The 24,242-nt window shown below is 37.9% G+C and overlaps 3 protein-coding genes across 3 annotated transcripts in view; 1 reads left to right on the plus strand and 2 right to left on the minus strand.

The window, feature by feature from the left end:
* The first annotated feature begins 4,573 nt into the window (after window positions 1–4,573).
* LOC136852318 (sterol carrier protein 2-like) overlaps window positions 4,574–24,242 on the plus strand; it is a 236,860-nt gene continuing 217,191 nt past the window's right edge. Inside the window, exon 1 of the mRNA XM_067126835.1 lies at window positions 4,574–5,211. The gene's annotated coding sequence lies outside the window, so the exon portion shown is untranslated. The remainder of the gene's footprint in view (window positions 5,212–24,242) is intronic.
* LOC136852167 (enolase-phosphatase E1-like) lies at window positions 11,586–13,370 on the minus strand. The gene has a single exon (XM_067126609.1). It carries the CDS (start codon window positions 13,368–13,370, stop codon window positions 11,586–11,588), a length of 1,785 nt encoding a protein of 594 aa, XP_066982710.1.
* The window catches only part of LOC136852314 (germ cell nuclear acidic protein-like), a 98,013-nt gene continuing 86,884 nt past the window's right edge, over window positions 13,114–24,242 (minus strand). The window contains exons 2-4 of the mRNA XM_067126829.1: window positions 14,755–14,979; window positions 13,868–14,294; window positions 13,114–13,764 (exon numbers count right to left, since the gene is read on the minus strand). Of these exons, the coding sequence (XP_066982930.1) occupies window positions 13,391–13,764; window positions 13,868–14,294; window positions 14,755–14,979 (1,026 nt within the window). The 3' untranslated portion in view covers window positions 13,114–13,390. The remainder of the gene's footprint in view (window positions 13,765–13,867; window positions 14,295–14,754; window positions 14,980–24,242) is intronic.

A 24,242-nucleotide genomic window follows, 5' to 3' on the forward strand; every position in this document is an offset into this window, starting at 1 on the left:
TATATATATATATATATATATACATATATAATATATATATATATATAATATATATATATATATATTATATATATATAATATATATAGTTAAGTTATATATATATATATATATACTGGTTAGGTGGTGGCTCCAGAGAGCACAGCCTCCAGCCAGGTCAGGACCCAACATCTTAGGTTAGGTTAAGTTAGAGCTCATCCCAGTATTCCACTTATTTCGTGTTTCCCCCCTGCCTAAAAACCTACGTTTCCCCACTGTGGTCCTCTTAATTGCTGGATATAAAGGAACAGGGGCCCAGTATTTGCGACAAAACTAATTTGCTACCGAAATGAACACCCGGTCCACGTACCCCCAAAATTCTTTACTGCCAAATTTTATATCGTAATTCTGCCTAAAAGTTAAAATAAAAAAAAAATAAACAAATAAAATAAACTGAAAGCTTACATGTGACTCCATTTAGGTTGTTAGTGTAGCTTTTCCAACAGGAGGGTGATCAGCTGATTTGTGTTTACGGGTGTAGAACAATAACAGATAAACGTTCCATGAAATTATAATGCGTACATTTGGCTGCGTTTGTTTTGTTTACTATAATGTACAATGTACAACACTACTTCACTTATGTACATGAAATTATAAATCAATAATTTTAATGTATGTTCATAAGTAATTAAATTGTCTTTTTATATACTGTACCAATTATATCTTTCCACAACAGAATCTTAGTAGGTTTATAAAGAATCTCGTTGCAAAGAACGATTCCAATTGTTAGGTGACGATGTTCCCGAACGTGTTGAAATGTTTACCAAGAACTGCAAGACCCCAATACTCATTGCAGTTTGATATAGCATTTACGTAACCAAATTAATATGACCAAATGATGCGTAAGGCGCATGACTAAAAGTAAACATCCATTTAGTTTACCTCTTATTTATGAAAACGGACGAGAAGCAACTGAGCATTAACAGACCTAAATCCTACAGCACTGCCAAACGTATATAAGATTTTTAATGAAGGACGAATTTCATGAAAACCTTAAATGCAAGAAACAGGTAGGAATTTAGAGCTGGGGCACCAGAGAACAACTTCATACTGCAACATTGTGCGGAAAAGATAAAAGGAAAAGATAAAAAAGTATGATTCCCCAGAGTGAATAATTAGGAATAGATACCACTAAAACCAATCTAGTAGCGATGTTAGCAGATTTTTAAGAAGTATGATTCCGTAGGAAAAAAAAATAAAGTCACAAGGAAATATGATATTCACCACGGAATAACTAATGCAATATCAGAAGTTTACAAAAGGGGTGCGACAAAACTTGATATGGGATATGAGATGGGAAAAAAAGTAAAAGCTAGAATTCACAGATCAACAGCTACATCCAATTTGAACACCTGTAGAAACAAAAAGACCAAAGAACGATGGAAAGCGGTTTTAAAATGAAACGGTAAAATCGTACGCTCTGTTTACAACCAATGGGCTAATTCCTAATCACCATAGATGTCACGAGGGAAAAATAATTTAAATATAATAACAGAAGTATGGCTGGAAATAACTGATTCCAAAGTAGTGTACTAATGTATAAAATGAAGTATGGACAAGAGGAGATGAAGGGTATGAGGGACAGAAAGCACAAAATCCGTTCAGGCTGATCTTGGAGGAAAAAGCCCGTGTCAGCATATTGCTCGATTAATCTCTCTCTCTCTCTCGCACACAATACTTAGGAATACGGATAGCGAGGGCAAAACAGAGAAACTAGTAACATGACAGTCAGGCACATGCGATGGTTCTCACTGGGGAGAGTTCAGCATCTGTACCCTGGGCCTCTGCTGTCAAATGACATGCCAATCACCTACCTTCTTCCATGTGAACTCCACTCACCAAACCTGAGAAGATCAATCTGAATCGGCAAGGAGACGGGTAGGGCAGTCCAGGAGGAAAGCGAGAAAACTATTTACCATACTAGTAGCAGAGGTGGACTATTCCAAAATTCACAGGTGAATTTTTCTTGGCCTTCCTACATTTCTTGCCAGACCTCTTCCACTACAACCAGTCGGCACACTTCTGCAGGGAGAACCGGGTTTACAGAACGAACTAAAGCTGTGGGGACCCAATAGCATATGCAATATAAAGAGGCCAACACCTGTTCACATCTCTGGTGGTTAATCTTTTCGGTCACATCCATGATGTTACATGTAAACAAATTACCATACATACTGAAGAAGCTGTGAAAAGTTTCAAATTCGCTCCCGGCCTGTGCAACAACATATTTTCACTTGATTGTGGCCAAAGAAAAGGGGCTGACTTACAGCAGGTGAGTGGGGGGACACTGCCCCACACTACCCACCTAACAACAGTTAAAGGCCTTGTCACCAGTTCCAATACCTGAGGAGCATGAACACTGGTTTGGTGAGCTAATATATATATATATATATATATATATATATATATATATACATATACATATATATATACATATATATATATATAATTATTGGAACACTTACAAATGGTTTTTTCTGTTCCAATTGGTGTTGATAGCAATATATATATATATATATATATATATATATATATATATATTATATATATATATATATATATATATATATATATATATATATAATATATATATATATATATATATATATATATATATACATATATATATATATATATATATATATATATATATATACTCATGTATACTATGTTAGCATATTCTACAACTGTTTCATGAAATTACTGACACACACAAGGGCAGGTGCCGGTGCTTGTGAGTGAAGGGAAGGGGGTAGTAAACGCTGCATACATTAAGGAACTTAGTTTGTCCTACTTGGCTTTGGGGTAGGGGGAGGTAGTCATCCTACAGGAATCCTGTACACCTCAAATAAAAGGTTAACGTTGCATACATTTTAACCTAAAGTACTTTGTGTCCTACTTGGCTGGGGGGGGGAGGGTGGGGAGTTATTCAAGTCCTACTGGAATCCCCTACATCTCAAATAAAAGGTTGCATCTATGGTGCATCACTATATTGTGACCAGAAATAATGAGTAAAAAGCCACAATAACGTAAATGAGAGACTGTATTTTTTCAAAATACAAAAAGGGGTTAAAAACGGGGAGAGTTGGCTGAAGAGGACTGTTTAGCAAACGGTCGAAAGATCCCCTTGTTTTTTAACCCCTTTTCTGAATTTAGGAAAAATACAGTCTCTCATTTACATTATTGTGGTTTTTTACTCAAAAGGATACATCCTTGCCTAACCAAGAATGCTGTCCTGCCTGGCTGACAGCATTCATCCCTGAATCCTGCTATCTGCAGAAAAGGGTACATCGTAGCCTAACCTAAAGCAGTTATTAAATGTCACAAAAACTTTTTCGATATCAAACATCCTCCCCCACCACCTGGGGGAGGATGTTATATTGATTCAGTGTTATGTTAAAAAGCAATTAATTTTTTTCCCAAAACTAGATAGTATTTATAATTATAGTTACACTATTGCCACAATTTAAACGAGTTTTTCCGTACAGTATACATGTTCCTTCTGCACAAAAACCCTTTTAAAAATGTTGATAATATTTCTATGCATGTATCAACGGGTGTTTGGAAATATTTCTAACTCAGTTTACATAATGATACCATGTTTAGGCTGTTATTTTCATTCTTACCATTAGGTGGGGGCCTTTACCTAGTTCCCCGGGCTAGGTAAGGACGTGGCCCCCAAAATAAAGTTAGGCAAGGGATCTAGGAAGGAACCTGGCATCTTAGGTTAGCATAGCCCCCTAGATTGCTAAATTGATACCTGTATTTTACTCGTTTTGTGTTTTTCCCCACCCCAAAAACCCCTCTGTGGTCCTCTGAAATGTAGCCTATAATACAAGGTTAGGGTCCACCATCCCCTTAACTACTTACCTGCTAAGGAGACGAATGTCAGAAACGTTCAAAGCACACGTTAACTAGTAGGAATATTATACTTGAAAGTCCGGAATTTAATAATGGTTTAAAGTCAAATAATATAAACCATTTTCAAGTCAGCACTGCAGTCATGGTTTAAAGTAACATAGGCTAATAGCTCATATTTTGAACTACGAAATGCAGTTTAAAGTGAAATTTTATCCGCCATGTAAGCCTGTACTATTAATTTGCTCTTCCAATAGAAGCTATGGTGACTGCACCTTCTGAATAATCTCTTCATTGTTCCGTTCCAATGCAGATTAGTGAAAATCTGATCTTATTTTCATCCAAAGCATGAACGATTTTCATCTATGCTAGTATATTGAGCACAAAACATGTCCCCCCCCCTTTTTTTTTAATCACCCGGAGAGTCAGTACTCTTCTTATATTCATATATCAGCAGAAAGGAAAAATCCAGATTGGTGAAGAATAGGCGACTTGCAAACTTATATTGTTTACAAGCACAGTTAGAGCAAGATCTCTGCAATCATTTTGGATCTGGTGCTGTAATACAGAGCATTACGCACAGGCGGCAAATTCTTAAGGTTTTTATTGAATGTTGAAAGACTGAAAAGTTGACAATAGTCGCCATTCTTTTTCAGTGGCGGATATTGTCAACTTTTCAGTCTTTCAGGCAACGTAGGTGTAAACAGTCCATGGGTGACCCCTTGGTGTGACGTGAGTGTAGATTAAGGTGACAAAAGACTCCCGTGTTGATCACCAGAGTGAAAATGAGTGTGCGTTTGCAAGTTCCTGTTTGCTTTGCAAAACAATGCCACCTTACAATTATCATATTACGTTGCAAGACCGAATGTGGCTGCCATTTTCTCCTGTATGTGATTTAAACCTGTTGTGGCAGTGGCTTTTCACCATGTCTTCACACATTCATTTACTTGTTTCAGAACGTGTTATCATGTTGAATGTATTGACTAGCCGAATTTTTTTTATTATAGCCAATTGGAAAGGAGAGTAGATGGTTGTGATTGTATTGCTGATGAACGTATTCATTCATTCAAATGAATTATTCTGTGCACCCATCAGTGAAGGCAGTGAATATGGAGGAAATTTTAAATGGCGATTATTACCGTACGAACCCAGAAAAGGAAGTAATCGAGTGAAACCGGAAATTCAGTGAGGTGATAAAAATGATTTGTAATTATTACAAGCCCAGGAGTGGCCATTGTTTGCAAGTCTGAGGTCGACCTTGGTATTTTTGCAAATCACTGGGCATCTACAAAGACGTCGCCGTCGACTTCTTTTTGGTGAGTGTTCTCAGGAGTTTGACTGTATAATTATATAGGAATATTATTGAATTTGAAAAGTAAACCGAATACTTTGTTCACTATTATGGATTTTTCCTACACGTTTAGTATTACTGAAGAAGGAAGCGGTGTTTTTATTGTCGGTCAATTATTGTTAACCTCATATCTACCCAGCAACGCGGGGTTCTGGAAACAATGGGAGGAAGACCAGACTGACATGTTGTGGAATCGTTCCGCGCATGCGCAAGTCAATAGGGATAAACATGTTCAAGAAGGGATTGGCTAAGGAAACCTATTATAAAAGGAAAACTATACTACCTAACATGCTCTAACGTAACTTAACCTAGCAGGAAGTGTTGCTCAGTCGGGGGCCAGAGCCCTCCAAAATCCCCGGTGAAGGAAACTCCACTTTTTACCAAAAACTCCCCTATAACACTGCGCATGCGTGATAGCATTCCAGGATGGCCAGCGTACAACTTCTGAGATTAATTACAGTCGATCGACAAAAAATAACGGCAAATTCTTATTGAGCAACCAAAATACTATAGGAAAAATCAGTCCCAAAGTAATACCCGATGCGGAGCTCATGCTTAGTTCTATACCTAATTGGGAGATTTTTTTTTGGCGGTGATGGGTGCTCAAGTACAAACCGCATTATTGTAAGTAAGTAGGGTGAGGGCAGTCAGATTTTGAAGGAATGTCCGGTTAATTTGCGTTATTGCACACTGCTGCCAATATGATACTTTTTTCGGGCATAATTTCTTCATATGTTAGGTTTTGTAGTTCAGGTAAGATAGTTTCATTTGATAGCAACTCGGCCTAGGCTTTCAGGAGAAAGAAAGTTTGTATGAGAGCAAATCGACCTAATTTGTTAGATACATTTTTATGGGATAGCAAATCGACCTATTGAACGTATGTGATTTTTATTTAAGGAATTCTCTCTCTCTCTCTCTCTCTCTCTCTCTCTCTCTCTCTCTCTCTCTCTCTCTCTCTCTCTCTCAGACACAATTACATGGGAAATAGCATTATGACTGTGCCTGTTTATTATTATTATTATTATTATTATTATTATTATTATTATTATTATTATATATGTATAAAATATATAAAATATATATATATATATATATATATATATATATATTATATATATATATATATTATATATATATATTATATATATATATATATATATATATATATATATATATATATATATATCTTAATATATATAATATATATGTACATATCATATATTGTATAATATATATATATATATATATATATATATATATATATATATATATATATATATATATATATATATATATATATATATATATATATATATATATATATATGAATTGATGCCACTGTATCACTTAATTCTTAATAATTCAGAAAATTTAACATTTTACTAGGGGATAGGTACAGCCACAGTAAGAGAAAGTGACAGGAGATCTGGGGAGTGTTCTGCTTCCCCGTACTTAAATTAGACGCCAGGGAAAACGCTTGGAAAAGATAATGACTGTTCCATCCTAGCCAAGCCCAAACCTGTCTCAAAACCTTTTGCATTTTCAAATTATTGGCGAAAGATTTTCTCTCGTTAATCCACAGTTACGCATTCGGGTCGTAGCGTAAAGTCATGCCTGCGGCACAATATTCGCCATAAAAAAGGGCAAGACGTTGGAGCATTGAGCCCTTGAACCTCGCAGGCCCTGATTTCATACACTTGGAGAGCTTTAACTTTTGAACCAGACGTCTTCACAAGATAGTTAAGATAGATCTACTGAGCCTGGAGAATCTTCTATACAAGCTTGCCAAGAAAGCAAAGTACGTTACATCCTGTGATTCGAGAGGTAGGCTAGTTCTAAGCCAGCCTAACCTTTTCTCTAAACTCAATATTTCTCTCTCATAATTCACAATTTAATTCAATCCCTTTTCCCTTTGACTCTGCAACAGTGTATGATCGACCCCTGCTTATTTGTGGTTCCGGATTCGCGGACTGACCTTTTTTCCAGATTTCTTTGTGGAACATATGCACACGTTATTCGCGGAAAATCACCTATTCGCGGTATTTTCCATAGAGAAATATTCACAAGTTACTGTATTTTCATATCATTTTCGTGACCAAATGCACTTTTTGTGATAAAACTATTAAAGTATTCAGGTATAAGCAGTTCTAGAGGATATTTTGGTGTTTTGAACTATCAAAATAGGCAGCTATAAGCATTTTTAGAGGGGTTTTAAGTATTTGCGGATTTTAGCTATTCGCGGGGGCGGGGGAGGGGCGGTGTTAGTAGTACGCATCCCCCGCAAATACCAAAGTTTGACTGTATTTATCAGTGGCAGTGTGTCCCTTGCTAAAGTGCATAGAGTAATGCCATTCCCTTGTTAGGAGTGATTAGAGTAATGCAGTCCATTTTACTTGTGTATTAACTGGCTATAGGGGATAGCGGACATTCAATTGCATAGATGAGTCCTGCTGACTCACGCGACTTTGCCTTTAAAAGTCAAGAGTAAACGCCTTAACTAACACCATTTGACAATGCACTATATCACCAAAAATTAGCGGGAGAGTAGTTATTTATTACAGAAGATTGTTCAAATACCTCAGGATTTCTTAGCCTGTACGAAGTATTTCTCCTTCATTTGTCATTTTTGGATGATTCTTGCTCAGTTTTTGCTACCAGTGCCTTCATAAAAATGTACTGTTATGTTCTGAAGAATGTCTTCCAGTTCTCATTTGAGTATTTTCTGTCTGTCACTTTTCAAAGAAAGTGGCACATTTTGCGTCGCCTGAGTATTTTCTGTCTGTCATTTTCAAAGAAAGTTCTTGACCTGAATTCTTGACGTGTGTATTGTCATGGCGGTCGTGTTCTCATGGCAGAGAAAAAAAATGCAAGCATGAACGTATGAGATATTCAAGAGTTGAAGAGCTTTTAAGTAGGTCTCAGAGCTCTATGATGCATGAAATACAAGCTTCGTTTTTGTCAGGCAAATCTCTGCCATGTTTCGTCATCTTTGTCACCCGTTTCAGAATCTCTTAAACGATCCTGTCCGTTCTGCCACTGTAAATATATATATATATATATATATATATATATATATATATATATATATATATATATATATATATATATATATATATATATGTATATGTATATATATATATACTGATTTCTCCTGGTCTATAACTTTTCCACCCTCTTTTTTTGAGCATCATCGTTATGGCCTCATGTAATATGTAGGTCTCCCATTGGTTTACTAATCTTGGATGCTCATTTAATGTAGTCTCATACTACAAAGTTACAAGATATTTGCACTTGTTGGTATATAGACTTTGCTTTATTTCTTTTCATATTCTGTTCCAGTCTGACTTCTTCAACTCTTGCTGGTTGCCATTGCATTTTATTTTTCTGTAAAAGAAAACTATTGCACTGGCTTTGTCTGTCCGTCCGTACTTTTTCTGTCCGGCCACAGATCTTAAAAACCAATGAGGCTAGAGGACTGCAAATCGGTATGTTGACCATCCACTCTCCAATCATCAAATGTACCAAATCGCAGCCCTCTAGCCTCAGTAGTTTTGATTTTTATTTAAGGTTAAAGTTAGCCATAATTGTGTGTCTGGCAACGATATAGGACAGGCTACCACCGGCCCGTGGTTAAAGTTTCATGGGCAGCGGCTCATACAGCATCATACCAAGACCACCGAAAGATAGATCCATTTTCGGTGGCCTTGATTATATGCTGTAGCAGCTGTACAGAAAACTCGATTGCGCCGATGAAACTTCAGCTCATTTTGTACTTGTTTAATTCGATATGACATTTCTACCTAAAATGATCCACTCATTCAGTTGATTAATTCTTAACTTTTCACTTTAGAAATGAAGTGTATAGCCTACACAGACGGTATGGACATGTGGTAAGATCTTCTAAGTAGCGAGGAAAATGAAACCAGACGTGTTGAGAACTTTTATTACAAAATTGTGAATATAAATAGAGGGTAGTTCACATATGTATGCACTGCTCTTTGATAACCACTATATCATCAAAAGAGAAACAGAAGGAATGTAAAAGACTACTTGATGTATTTCATCCTTTCAAAAACAAAGATGAACCCCTAAAACTAATTTCACACAAGGATAGCATGCAATACATCGAATACTGTATAGTTGATATACTTTGATATATCGTTTCGCCTTACAAACTAGTCATTAGACCTACGTTTGAATGTGTTACTAATACTGGGTTGGAAAGGTTGTGCCTGACGATTGCAAGTCAAGCGGTGTTTGAAAGAACCTCCTTCACTCGCCTGTTCCAGGAAGCTTTGATGCCCAAGCATCAGTTCTGGAGAATGTTTTTTGCTCGTCTTATGTAGAGTAACTCTGGGTGGAGCCTCAACAGCTTCCCTTTTCAAGTTTGTGGTCGGTTTTCCTTGAAAACTGATTTACGTTCGAAGTTGCCGACACATCGAGCACCCTTCTTCAGAGGTGCCGAAACGTTTGGAAGTGACTTTTATTTTTTCTTGAAATAGTTTTAGGCCGAGTTCATGGATATGGTAACTCTGTTGTTGAACCATTTTTTTCTTTTTCGGCTGGAATATTCAAACATATTCATTGACCTAGAACACGGGGAAGTTTTGCTAGTCTAGTAAAGCAGATGGAAGAAGAGTCTTATGAGTATTCCATCAGCCCTGCTGAGGCTCCCTTATCGACCGCATTCTCTCAGAACGTGACTGAGAGATGTGTTGAAGTACCTCATTTCATGTTTGTCTCTATAAACTACCCTAGATAAAGTTGGGAATGAAAGTATTGTGCAGAAACTACATTTGAACTATGGCATCTATGTCCTTAGATCTGACAGATTATCAAGCCCTGGCTTTCACACATTCTATGAAAATGTCATCTAAAGGCACCGACAAGAGAAAGTGCCCGTTTTCTAACACAACCGCTCATTAAAAATTACACATAGATAATTATTATATCACAGTCAACTAATAACATTCTTAAATATTACTCTTCTCCTTTAGAATTCTATCTGTACCTGGACTGTACGCTGCTGTCTAATGCTGTAACGAAGAAATTGAAAGAAAATAGAAAGCCTATTTTGCCTGCTAAATTTTACTTTTTTTTTTAAATCCTTTCCGCCAATTGGTAAATAATTTGATATCAGACGAGTAGCCTATTGACAAGCGATTTCACAGGTAACGAAGTAGACTTATTCAAGGTTAGTGTAGGCCTATGTACAAAGTCTAAAACTCTGTTAGTTCGCATATAGGTAGAATCATTTCACCTAATAAAGAAAGTTCCTGTTCGATCAGTGTTTCCGTAAGCTCTCTTAAAAAAGTCTCCTGAATTTCTTTTGCCACTCAATTTGATTTCAGTCTTGACTGCTTGAATTAAGGGTGCTTCATCTGTTGTCTATTTTAGCTTTGATCATACTCCTTATAGATTTGAAATGGGCAAAACTTTATTTCAGTTGCGTGGCCTGGGACAGGTTACCACCTTTTTGGGGGGGATCCAGGGCGGGCAAAGCCCCCACAGCCAGGTCAGGGCACGTCACCCCAAGTTAGGTTAGGTGGGTAATATCTAGTTAGGTCAGGACCTGGCTTCATAGGCAAAGTTATGTCTACTTATGTACTATCCTGGTGGATGACCGGCAGGAACCAGGCCTCGCAGCTAAAGTTTTACCTTGAAGTGATGTCAATAATGGCAAGATTCTCTGTACCTTGATTGTCTTAACAGAATCCTTTTTGGGGTTGCTGACTACAGAGCCACAGTTGATATATTTTGTTACTTTCTCCACTGTGCAACCATTTCAGTTCGTAAATCATTTACTTCAGGACAACTGAAAATTGCCCTCTGATACTGACCTTGGTTTTGGATGGTGAAAGCTTCCAGGGGTCAATTATCGTGGCAGTTTTCGTTCATTTCTCTTCTTTAGACTTGAAAACTATAAATAAATATATAAATATGATAATGTGTTTTCTCGAGTTGAGAGCTAAAATGCAAAGTAAGATACAGGATTTGTTATTTAATTAAAACTGTAGGTTTTTACTCACTGCTCGTGAATGCAGAACAATCAGTTTTCTGCTTCCCTTTGCCTGAAATGGGTCCTTAATTTTATCTCGTGATTGAAGTTTCCTGTTGATTTTGATTTTATGAAATCTTCATGATTATTGATGGTTATGTCGTGCATGGTCTGATAGATATACTGTACATATATTATGAAAACATGCACCCCAATGTGTATATAATTTGTCCAGTCATTATTATGTGGTATGCCAATTCTGATTGAAGAATTATGAAAAGATTAGCTTATTTAAAATTCAGTGATCGTACAGTTCTCCATTGTGTCAGTTAATAAAATTCTCAAGCAGTCTGAGAATCACTGCTAGTCTCCCCAGCAGTCTGTGTCTCTTCAGGATCTAGCACGTTTATCCGAACAACATTTGTTGGTATGTTGCTTCCCGCTGGAGTTTTCTTGGATATACTTTTCTCCTCAGAGTGTTCTTCTTTTCCAGCATTATGCGTTGGGTTAGGTGTGGTTGATGTGGACATTTCATCAGTGACCATCTCCTTTTCTGCGTCTTCACCTGAAGATTCGCTGCTATGATCTGCTTGTGCAGCTTTGGTGGTTTGTAACATGGCTGTCATTGTCAGAACTTCTTGAGACTCCTGGTTACTTAAAGGTTCTGGATACGTTGTTTGTGTAGTGTCTGCTGATAGCTCTTCAGCTTTAGTTCCTGATGTAGAAGCAACAGGTTTATCTTTGGCAGTAGATTTATTGTGAACAGCTGATTCATCTGTATTTTCTTCTAACGATTCTGCCGATGAGTTTGCCTCCTCCTCAGCATTTTCGTTGTCGTCTGGGCTGTTCTTTTGCTGTGCACCACCTGGTATTTGCATGTCTTCTGTTTGATCGTCTGTGTCAGTCTCGGTATCAGCTTCATCTCCATCTCTAGCATCCTCTTTTTCATTCTTCTGATTATTCTCTGTACCCTCTTCCTCTAAGTCTTTCCTCTTTACAATTTGTATATCTGGAGTCATCTCTTTAATATATTGCTCTTCCATAACTTCCCCTGAGCCCACTTCATCATCAGTGTCCTCGACATCTTTGTCATGTTCTGATTTGTTCTCTTCTGATGTGGTATCCCTCATATCATTCATCATTTCATCCATTTCACTGAGGCTTTTAGCACTAGTTTCCAAGGCCTGTTCACTTTTCTCGTCTCCTGTGACACCATCTTGATTGATGATTTCAGCATCATGGACTAACTGGGCATGTTTTCCATCATCTTTGTGTTCTTCCTCTTTGCTATTTTCTCCATTATCCATTTCATTGTGATCAGTCCAGTTTGCTTTAGTGTTTTCATCTAGGGCTTTTAGAGCAGCTGTTATATCCTCAGATTCCTTACAATCACAAGGTTCTTCACCCACTTCTGGAAATTTGCTCTCTGTTGTATTATTGGAAGTATTGGCACTCTGGTCTGAAGTTGTTGCCACTTTTGGCTCAAATGCAACCTTCCCGTCTGTTGAATTTTTGTCACTTGGGTCTAAGTCAGCATTCTTAAGGAAGATGCTGGCTGTGAAGTTAGTTGCAACTTCATCCAGAGCAGTATTAACAGGTTCTTTTTTATCATTGGGCTCTGCGTTTTCCAGTGACTTATTCAGCATCCTTTCCATTTCAAGTATGGCGTTAAAGTTGTCTTCTTCAGTATCAGGATTTACGACGCTTTCAACCATATCACTTCCACTGGTTGCCATATCCTCTGGTACTGTCTGTGCATCCTTTGGCATTAATATATTTTCTTTTATTGTCTCGGAAGCGTCTGTATGAGCAATGTCAAAGCTTTCAGTTTTCTTATCTTCAGATGCATTTCCTGAGTCATTTTCCATATTTTTCATATCTTCTTTTGAAGCATTAGCATCATTTTCTTTACCATCATTAGAATCACTTTCTTTGGATGTCATTTCTACTTCGATTTCTTCTTCCATCTCACTGCTGGCCTCTGTATCCATTTCAGGCTTTGATTCTTCTTCATTTTCAGTTTCTGTTCGTTTCTCAGGTTTTGACATGATCTCAGAGTCATGTTCGGGTTCTGGCCCAGTCTCTGCTCTTAGATCAGCGTCAGTTTGCGAGTCATTTTGAATCATATCTTCGTTTGTCTTTGGTTTTACTTCAGCAGTGAGGAAGCACCCATTTCTTCCTTGGAACCTGTTGACAAATCTCCACCCTCAGTATTTGGAACAACCTCAACGTCAGCCTCTGTGTTGGTGACTGATGTTTCTTCTTCACTGTGGTTGTTGGCTTCGTCTTCTGTTTCCGGCCCTTCTTCTTTGGTGTCAGAGTGATCTTCACCTTCTGGGGCCATTTTTGTCCCAGATTTTAACTCTTCTTCACTCTTAGGTTTTGGTTCTGCTTCAACTTCAGATTCGACTTCAGCTTCGGGTTCTACTTCAGCTTCAGATTCTGCTTCAACTTCAGGTTCTGCTTCAGCTTTAGGTTCTGGCTCAACTTCTTGTTCTGATTTAACTTCAGGATCTGCTTGTGTTTCATGTTCTGTCTCAGCTTCAGGTTCTTCTTCAGCTTTTGGTTCTCCTTCAAGTTTTATGTTCTGTTTCAGGCTGTGCTTCAGCTTTATGTTCTGCATCAGGCTCTGCTGCAGCCTTAGGTTCTGGCTCTGCTGCAGCCTTAGGTTCTGGCTCTGCTGCAGCCTTAGGTTCTGGCTCTGCTTCAGCCTCAGGTTCTGGTTCTGCTTCAGGCTGTGGGTCAGCTTTAGGGTTTTCTTCAGTCTTAGGCTCAGCTTCAGCCTCTTGCTGTTTCTCACCCATTGGTTCTGCCTCAGCTTTTGTAGCAGGTTCTTCTTTTGGCTTGGAATCAGGGGTCATCTCTGTGTCTTGCTTAGGTTTATTTTCGCGTTCTTCTTTAGCTTCCATTTCTGCTTCTTGCTGAAGTTTAGTTTCCTCTTTGTCATTTCCTTTGTCCATTATAACCACAACATCGTTTCCAGTGGGACTTTCAGAGGTATTGTCAGGAGTGTTTGCCACAGATGTTTTTGTTGTTGTTGGAGGTTCAGCCTGTTGAAATAAAACAGAAATTTTATTCCAGTCTCTGTGATATAGGATACGAACATCTGTCTTCACTTAGCAAGTAGAGGCCAGACAAGTTCACACTAGTAGTTTAGTTATAATGTTTTATATTTCAGCAAGGTATCTTGTTTTCCATGGGCCAGTTGAATAGATACTTGGATTACTTGTTGGTTATTGATACTGTATCAGTAAATTAGAATCAACTATTGCAGTTTGGGTATTTTTATTAATAGTTATTTATGACATATAAAGACAGCATTCTAATGGTGATAGTATGAGAAGTTTGTGATGAGCTAGTTAACAACTTTTGTGGCTTATAAGGAATGACTGTTTTATATATTTTTCTGGAGTGATAGGATTTCCTACGTCCTTACTTTTACCACTAACTGTAATTTCTCCAGATATATTAGATATCTTCCACTTGAGAAACAGTCAGAAACATATCTACCTTAGTAGCAGGTTGAGCTGTTGTTGAAGGTGGAGGAGGTGGGGTTGTTGTAGTCGTTGTAGTTGTGGTTGTGGTGGTGGAACTTGTTGTTTGTGGACTTGGAGTTGTCTCTATTTTCCCTTTTCCGAGGAATGATGCCACCAGAGATCTCTTCAGTCTCGGAACGACGACTTTCCTGTTCGAGGGATACGGCGTCACCATCATCAGGCCCACCATTACCGTAACCTGCAAGAGAGATTTGACATTTAGGGTTGTGTTTCCTTTGTAGTTGGTTGATTGATTGGTTGATATATGAAATTTAGGCTGTCAAGCCAAACACTGGGGCACTTTCAGCTATTCAGCCCTCAAGATAGAGTGGTTAGATAGCAAGATAAAGTAATCTAGAAAATAAAGGGGATGAAGTACAAGGATCTAAAGGTGGAACTGGTTAAAACGCCGCAGTTGCACCAAGAAATAATAGTTAGAGAGGTTGGACAGCAAGACGGAAATAAAGAAGCGGGAATGGAGGTAAAGTACATCACTAAAAGCTGGGTGCAGCTGTGGGCTGAAGGAACGCTTCTTAAACTTTTAATTTTCTGTAAAAGAAAACGATTGTGCCAGCTTTATCTGTCCGTCCGCACTTTTTCTGTCCGTACTCAGATCTTGAAAACTACTGAGGCTAGAGGCTGCAAATGGTATGTTTATCATCCACCTCAATCATCGTATACCAAGTGTGAGCCCCTCTGGCCTCAGTAGTTTTTATTTTATTTAAAGTTGAAGTTAGACATGATCGTGCTTCTGGCAACGATATAGGATAGACCACCAACTGGACGTGGTTAAAGTTTCATGGGTGGCGGCTCATACAGCATTCATTATACAGAGACCACCGAAAGATAGATCTATTTTCGGTGGCCTTGATTATACGCTGTACAGAAAAATTGACTGCGCCGAAGAAACTGGCGCATTTTTTACTCGTTTAGTATTGTCAGCAGTGCAACAAGTGAGGCGCAGTGATGGCACTAGCCCCCAATGGGGCCTTGGTTTTTGGGTAGACATAGAATTCGGGTACCATAACATGTGCATGCAACCCCTTTCGTTCCTTTTACTGTACCTCCTTTCGTATTCTCTTTCTTCCTTCCATCTTACTTTCCTCAACCCTCTCCTAACAGTTGATTATTAGTGCGGCTTCTTTGAGGTTTTCCTCCTGTTACACCTTGCAGACCTCCTATTCTCAATTTACGTTTCAGCGCTGAATGACCTCATAGGTCCCAGTGCTTGAATTTTAGAATTACTTTTGCATTTCTGTCATTTGATAAATAATAATGCTTGGCATATTCTTCACTCTGAAGGACGGGCATGAGTTTGCTGTTTTGAAGCAGGAACAAACATCTAGTTTGCTTGTATTTATATAGATAATATATATCAGTAGAAAAAAATGTGCTTGGGTTTTTCTTTCAATGTAGATGGAATCTTACAAGACCCATCGACATATTGTACATAGAAATTTAGCAACTCTAGTTTTTTCATACATATATATGTATGTATATACTCGTAATATATACATACATACATATATATACATATACATATATATATACATACTGTATATACATATATATACATATATATATCCCCATTACTTATTCCCTAACACACACAAAACATCAGAGGCCAGCTGCCTTCCTTAGGGGGGGGGGGTCTCTGCTGCTAGAAATTCGTTGGAGATCGGCCCTTAATCCTAACTGGGTGACCATATATTTTCATTTCTGACAGGTATACGTGTTCATGTCTTGTTGCTGTTTCGTAAAATATAGAAAAAAATGTGAAGTAAAACGGTTTGCGAAAAAGCTCATGGTTGGTGGGAACCGGATGGAAGGTGTAGTATATAAAAACACAGAAATATAGTAAGATACGTAGGCTATGTGTATACGAGTAATATATTTAAGACTTTTTTTTTTATAACCATGCTACTCGAAAAAGGATAGAAAGGTTATTTGATTTTTATTTAGTATTTCTGTACCCCTCTCTCTCTCTCTCTCTCTCTCTCTCTCTCTCTCTCTCTCTCTCTCTCTCTCTCTCTCTCTCTCTCTCTCTCTCTATATATATATATATATATATATATGTATATATATATAAGTATACATACATACATACATATATATACCTCACTTGATGGCTGTGTGGTTTAATGCGCGTCACTGTAGTCCTGAGTTCTTGTCTTCCGTGGTTCGAGCCACGAGACGACAAACTGATTATCAATAAAAAAAATCCCCCTTCAGGTAACATGTATGAAAATATATTATTTCCGAGGCAGGTGTAATTGGATTAAGGACGTTTGTAACATTCATATGAATCATGGTTTGATATATGAATATATATAGGATAGATAAAATATATATATATATATATATATATATATATATATATATACTATATATATATATATATATATATATATTTCCATCCCTGTCCTCCAGTTTTCACACCAGCGTTCACACCCAGATGTCAGCAAGGCATATAGCCCTATTTGAAAGTTTGACTAGCTCTGGTGTCCTTGAAGGTTCAGGCGCTTCAGGACAGAGGGCAGGCGCTTCAGGACAGAGATCACTGCCTCGTATTTTGTCTGGATTTGGGGATTGCAATAACTGGGAGAAGTTGGATTTCATGCCTCAAAAGTGGGCAGCGTGCCCAGGCATACTGATAGGCATAGGAGCAGCAACAATCTTCTTGTCAGACTGCTAGTTGAGGAAGGTATCAGTGGAGTTGCGGTCAGAGGGATGAAATCACTCTTGCTGTCCTTTGTGGCAAAATCTCGGAAACCATCAGTATCTGGCGAGCCTTGTAGGGGGTTGGTGCCTTTAGTGCACCTTAACCAGGGCACTCTGGGCATTACTCAAGGTTCTTTGCAGCATCTCTTTGGCCCTTAGCAGCAGCCTCTTCCATTTCTCTTACTGTTCATAATCTCTTTCTTTTGTCTTACTTTCTACCATCTCCCAACAGTTGTTTCATAGTGCAACTATGAGGTTTTCTTCCTGCTGCATCTTTAAAATTTTTTCATTCTCAATTTCCCTTTCAGTGCTGGATGACTTTCATAGGTCCCATGGGCCTTTGGACTAGATTTTATATTCAAGTATCTGGCAAGAGATCTAAGAGTTTTTCAGTTCACTTCTTCCAGGACTTTGTTGGTGGTGGTCCAGATGAGATGTTTTGCACCCTGTGCGAGCTGTACAGTACTACCTAAGATGAACCCAACTTTTAGGGCAGTGTTGTGCTCCTTCGCCATTACTGGTATGACAAGAGGATGTTCATGAATATCCTTCCTGTCTAGCTTTGCGATATAGTCAAATCGGCTTAGGCAGCCTGACTCCGTGCGTGCTGGACTGGGCCAAGACACAGGTAAAGTACATAATCGAGCACCCTATCTTAGAGCATCAGCTCATAAACGGAGATTCCTTCCACTCTCCGTTTTAATAAGGGAGGGGGCGAAGGGGGAGGGGTTGGTAAGGGTGATTGAGCTTATCTGACCCTGTAAATTACATTAACCAGATCTTAGCTGCCATTGAGCTTGCATCATCTCTCTTAGGGACTTTACTCAGTTCACCGAGGTTTTCGTAAATAATTGACAGTCCAGACACAGACACTGACAGGGTGATAGCCTATGGACTGTGATGTGTTTGGTCTCACAGATGGATTGCGGCCTGTAGGTACTGCTGTCAACACAGAGAAACCACATTACTACTTCTTTTCTTGTGCATAAGCACTACTTCGAGGAGTAAAATGGACAGATGTATTTAGTTTGGAATGTACTGTATGGTAGAAATGTAAAACAAGATATTGGAAACGCTCGTTGGATATAGAGGTTTTTAAGCGATCTGTTGAGAGAAATCCAACTTTTGAGAAGTGGCTTTTGATGCCAGAGTTCGGGAATAAGTGAAAACATTACCCGTTCCAACTTCGTTGCAGAGGCTGTTCTCACACGGCACGAACTTTTGGGTGAAAACATTTCGCGCTGTTTCTAAATTTGTTTGGCCACTGTTTACCCTCAAGGGCCGCATAAAGTAGCATTGTTTTGCACCATTGTTGGCTGAAAGGGTTAGTAGGATGCTCTAGACTTACAGAATGGTTTAGATTCGTAGACGAACTATAGCAGAAGTTCAGATATGTGTATAACAATTTTGATTTTTCTTAATTTTAGGAAACGTATTAAATTCAGGTCATTTTATGAAGATGTATCATTTTTGGAAAATGTGACAAAATATCCATTTCACATAATTTTCACGACAAATGGAATTTTAAAAAGCTCAAAGTTAAATAGCTGTGTTACTCCAGCACCTTTGGGCTCTTCCCCTTGAAAAAAAAATCAACAGCACCAACAGCTCCGATGTCAATGAAAGCATTGCTCTTGCAACATGTCATCAAAGCGGTGATTACAAGCACGGACGTCACCGGCTGGGAAACAGAAGTGCCTTCCCCGTAGGGGGTTAGTGCCATCAGTGAACCTCACGCGGTGGACTGTAGGCAGTACTTAAGGATTCTTCGCTACGCCTTTCAGACCTTTGTGTCGTCAATTTCCTTTCCAGCGCCGAATGATTTCATAGGTCTCAGGGCTTGGCCTTTTGACGTCGTGTGACTGCCGCGGCAATGAGGCAGTAACGACCTTTGCCATTCCCTTGTAGTTGCTTGCTGTTCCTGTTCCTGCTGTTGCCCTGTTGCACCTCCTTATCGATTGGGTAATAGGTCCGCGAACACCGCCGGTGTGGTTCCGCCATCATTCTCTCTCTCTCTCTCTCTCTCTCTCTCTCTCTCTCTCTCTCTCGTTATTGTTTTTTATATCTTCAGACCTCTCTCGCTATTTATGTAGCTATTGTTATTTCTCTCTCTCTCTCTCTCGTTTTTGTTATTTTTCTTCTCTCTCTCTCTCTCGTTAATGTTATTTTCCTTCTCTCTCTCTCTCTCTCTCTCTTTTTTTTTCTTTTTTTCTTCTTTAATGATTTTTCTTCTCTCTCTCTCTCTCTCTCTAGTTAATGTTATTTTCTCTCTCTCTCTCTCTCTCTCTCTCTCTCTCTCTCTCTCTCTGTTGTCAGTGTGATTACTTTTCCTTCAGACTTTTCTCTGCCCTGATGACAAGCGTTGCGCTTTTGTTTCATTGTCGTAAATGTGTCGTCACTCCATCATTATGAAGGCTGCTTAATCACTGGCATCCAGTTATGAAGTCCCCCCCCCCCCCTCGCTCCAACCTCTTCGTCCCACGTTCTCGTAAAGTTCAAGTGGCATTCTCTCTCTCTCTCTCTCTCTCTCTCTCTCTCTCTCTCTCTCTCTTATTAATATTATTTTTCTTCAGATTTCTTTCTCTCGCTATCTCTCTCTCTCATTATTATTATTATTTTTCCGTAGATCTCTCTCTCTCTCTCTCTCTCTCTCTCTCTCTCTCTCTCTCTCTCTCCTTGACATTCCCGTTCCTTGCCATGAAGCCTCATGACGTCAGCGTGACGTCACGTTTCGTGCCAAAGAGCCATAGCTGGTCGGAGAGAAGTCTCTGAGAAAAGACTCGTGTTGCAGATGGCTCCTCGGAAGAAGAAGAAGAAGAAGAAGAAGAAGAAGAAGAAGAAGAAGAAGAGTGTGGTAAGGAAGCGAAGGAGGTGAATGTATAGGGAGAATGACGACATGGCAAGACGGTGGTGTTTTACGTCATAATATTTTCTTTTCCTCTTTCTGTAAAGGAAAACTGTTGTGCCGGCTTTGTCTGTCCGTCCGCACTTTTTCTTTCCTCCCTTAAAAACTATTGAGGCTAGAGGGCTGCAAATTGGTGTGTGGATCATCCACCCTCCAAGCATCAATCATATCAAATTGCAGCCCTCTAGCCTCAGTAGTTTTTATATTGTTTAAGGTTAAAGTTAGCCCTAATCGTGCTTCTGGCAGCGATATAGGATAGGCCACCACCTGGCCGTGGTTAACGTTTCATGGGCCGCGGCTCACACAACATTATACAGAGGCCAAAATGAAGAGATTGGTCGTTTCTCCGTTCCAGTGAGGGTAGTTATGTCTTTGTGGAGACATTTAATTTTTTGTGCGCTTTGTTCCTTGTTTATAAAGTTTGTTGTTATATTTTTTTATTGCAATGATTTATGCAGTTTTATAAAAGATTTTTATATATCAGTATGCAATATATATATATATATATATATATATATATATATATATATATATATATATATATATATATATATATATATATATATATATATATATATATACATACAGTTTGTGTATATATATATAATGTGTATGTATATATATATGTATATATATATATATATATATATATATATATATATATTTATATATATATATTATATATAATTTATATATGCATATGTATTATACACTGTATATTTTTATAAAATATATATATATATATATATATATATATATATATATATATATATATATATATATGTGTGTGTATATATATATACATATATATATATGCATATGTATATATACACCTGTATATTTTTATAATATATATATATATATACATACGTATATATATACATACATATATATATATATATATATATATATATATATATATATATATATATATATATATATATATATATGTGTGTGTGTGTGTGTATATATGGCTGTATGTATGTATATAAAATTTTTGTAGTTTATACCTTACACTATAAATGCGCCCGCCCATTACATGGTCATACTAAGATATACGCGTATGCCTGGTTATGCAGCGTATATCTGAACGTATGAATTAATATTAAAACTGGTAAAGGTGGGCTAATTGAAACGGCCTCCGAATTCACCTTTAATAAACACAAGGACTCATTATTTTGAAACGAAGAAGTTGACGAAGGTATTTTAGACGTTGCTCCCACCTATCGCAATTAGCCTACATTATCGTCCCAGGGAAGTTTTTTCTTTTTCACAGTAGCCCTGTTCCTGTCTCCCAGAGGATGTCGTGGAATTGAAACTTCAGAAGTTTAAGCGAGGGTGCAAGGCATTACTGCCCTGATGGTATTATCCTTGCATTTTAATAATTGACATTTTTGTTCTCTCTATTAGCTTGTTAATTTATTTGTTCTTTTTTTTTTTTTTAAATAAGTTATCTCTTTTGTCTGTATTCCCCCTTACCTTCTGATACTTCTTTCGAGTGAACACCGTGTTCTTTGGAAGGTTGAATTTCAAGTCAGTGGCCTCTGTTGGTTCGTTCTGTATGTTGTTGATCTTCTGAATAATAATAATAATAATAATAATAATAATAATAATAATAATAATAATAATAATAAATAATAATAATGAATTTCAAGTCAGTTGCCTCTGTTGGTTTGTTCTGTAAGTTCACTGTTCATCTTCAGGATAATAATAATAATAATAATAATAATAATAATAATAATAATAATAATAATAATAATAATAATAATAATAATAATAATAATAATAATAATAATAATAATAATCGTATTTGAAATGACTAACCTTCAAGCTTTCAAGATAAATGTTCATTAACTTCAGAGGGATGACAGAAAGTACGAAAAGGTTCACTGAATTCTGATGATCATGTTGACAATAGGTCTAATGTAGAACCAGATTTAGTAAGTTCTACTGAAGCTTTTTTTTAGGGAAGGTTGGACATCGGCTGGATGCTTCTTCTTTCGTTTTTGAATGTGCTGCAAAGGTGCTAAAATCCATTCATGAAGACGTAACGCTTTGAAACGTATAATTATTAACTGAGGTAGGCATCACTCGAGGTTCTTTGCGGCGTCCCTCTGGGCCCTAGCTGCAACCCCTTTTATTCTTGTACTCTTCATTCATATCCTTCCACCTTACTTGTTTTTGGTGCAGCTGCGAGGTTTTCCTCCTGTTCCACCTCTAGAACCTTTTCCTCTCAATTTTTCCTTTCAGCGCTGAATGACCTTACAGGTCCCGGCGATTGGCCTTTGGCCTAAATTCTATATTCTGTTTTATTCTACAGTTATTGAATTGATTTAAGTAGATATGATATGATTTCCATTGTAATGGAATGATCTGACCGTTTTAATTAGATTTTGAGTTGCGTGGCCTTTGGTCAGTTAACTCTCTCTCTCTCTCTCTCTCTCTCTCTCTCTCTCTCTCTCTCTCTCTCTCTCTGCTTATGCTGAGGTCGGAAGTTGTTACAACCTTAAGGACTGTTTTGTCTGGGCGATCCCATCAAATTCCTTGATGTTGTAATGAAGACGTGTTGCATATAGTTGCTTCTCTTTTGAGCCGACCAAATGGGTCTCTCTCTCTCTCTCTCTCTCTCTCTCTCTCTCTCTCTCTCTCTCTCTCTCTCTCTCTCTCTCTGCTTATACTGATGTCAGAAGTTGTTACAATCTTAAGGATTGTTTTGTCTGGGCATTCTACAACCCAACATGTTGTAATGAAGACATGTCTCATATGGATGCCTCTCTTTTGAACCGACCAAATGGGCTCTCTCTCTCTCTCTCTCTCTCTCTCTCTCTCTCTCTCTCTCTCTCTCTCTCTCTCTCTCTCTCTCTGCCAACTATTGAACAGTTTGGCTTTCACAGAATAATTGACTGTGCTTGTTCTCCATTTATATCATCATCCCCCTTCTCTCTCTCTCTCTCTCTCTCTCTCTCTCTCTCTCTCTCTGATGTCTTCCTAGCCCTCTCAACAGTGAACCCATTTCTGGAATCCGTCAGATTCCATATTATCATAATAGCTAGACATTAGGCGTAAAGTGTTTATGCATTACGTGTGCGTGTGTGTGTGTGTTTGTATGTGTGTATGTGTGTGTGTGTGTGTGTCATAGTAGAATATGCTGAAGACAGTGCCACTTGTTAGCAGGCCGACGTATCCTTAGGAGAACACGACAACCCCATTTGGTGACAGTCGTTTACCCTTGGGTAACCCGTGACGCAAGAGAGAGGCTGTGTTTCTCTCTTATGAGTTTACACTGGCTACGATGTTGATGTTGATAACTGGGCTGCGAAGTTTAACGAAGCCCTGGAGATGTTCCACTTTCAGATTCCTCCGTTTTTTTCTGAGTGGGTCGCTGGTATGCTGGAATGTCTTCTCTTTTTATTTTTTTTTCGTTTTTATTTTTACTTTTTGTTTCTCTCTGTGTTTCTCGTGGTCTGGCTTCTTCAGTGCTGGCGTCCTTCTGAAAGGTCGATGTGTGTGTGACTGCGTGCGTGTTTGTGTGTTTATGCGAGCGTCAGTATATGCGTTTTTACTCTGTTGTCTTTCTGCGTATATATGTATGCATGTTTGTGCATGCCTGCGGGTATGAACGTGATATACTAACAAACATATATATATATATATATATATATATATATATATATATATATATATATATATATATATATTATATATTTTATATATATATATATATATTGTTACTTTTTCTTTGACTATACTTGTTACTGATCTTTTATCTAAGAAAAAAAAGGTCTTTTCATTTTTGTATGTTCTACGCCCTTTAATACCAAAATATTTTTCAGAGC

Source organism: Macrobrachium rosenbergii, chromosome 25, assembly GCF_040412425.1.
Source record: "Macrobrachium rosenbergii isolate ZJJX-2024 chromosome 25, ASM4041242v1, whole genome shotgun sequence".
Classification (NCBI taxonomy): domain Eukaryota; kingdom Metazoa; phylum Arthropoda; class Malacostraca; order Decapoda; family Palaemonidae; genus Macrobrachium; species Macrobrachium rosenbergii.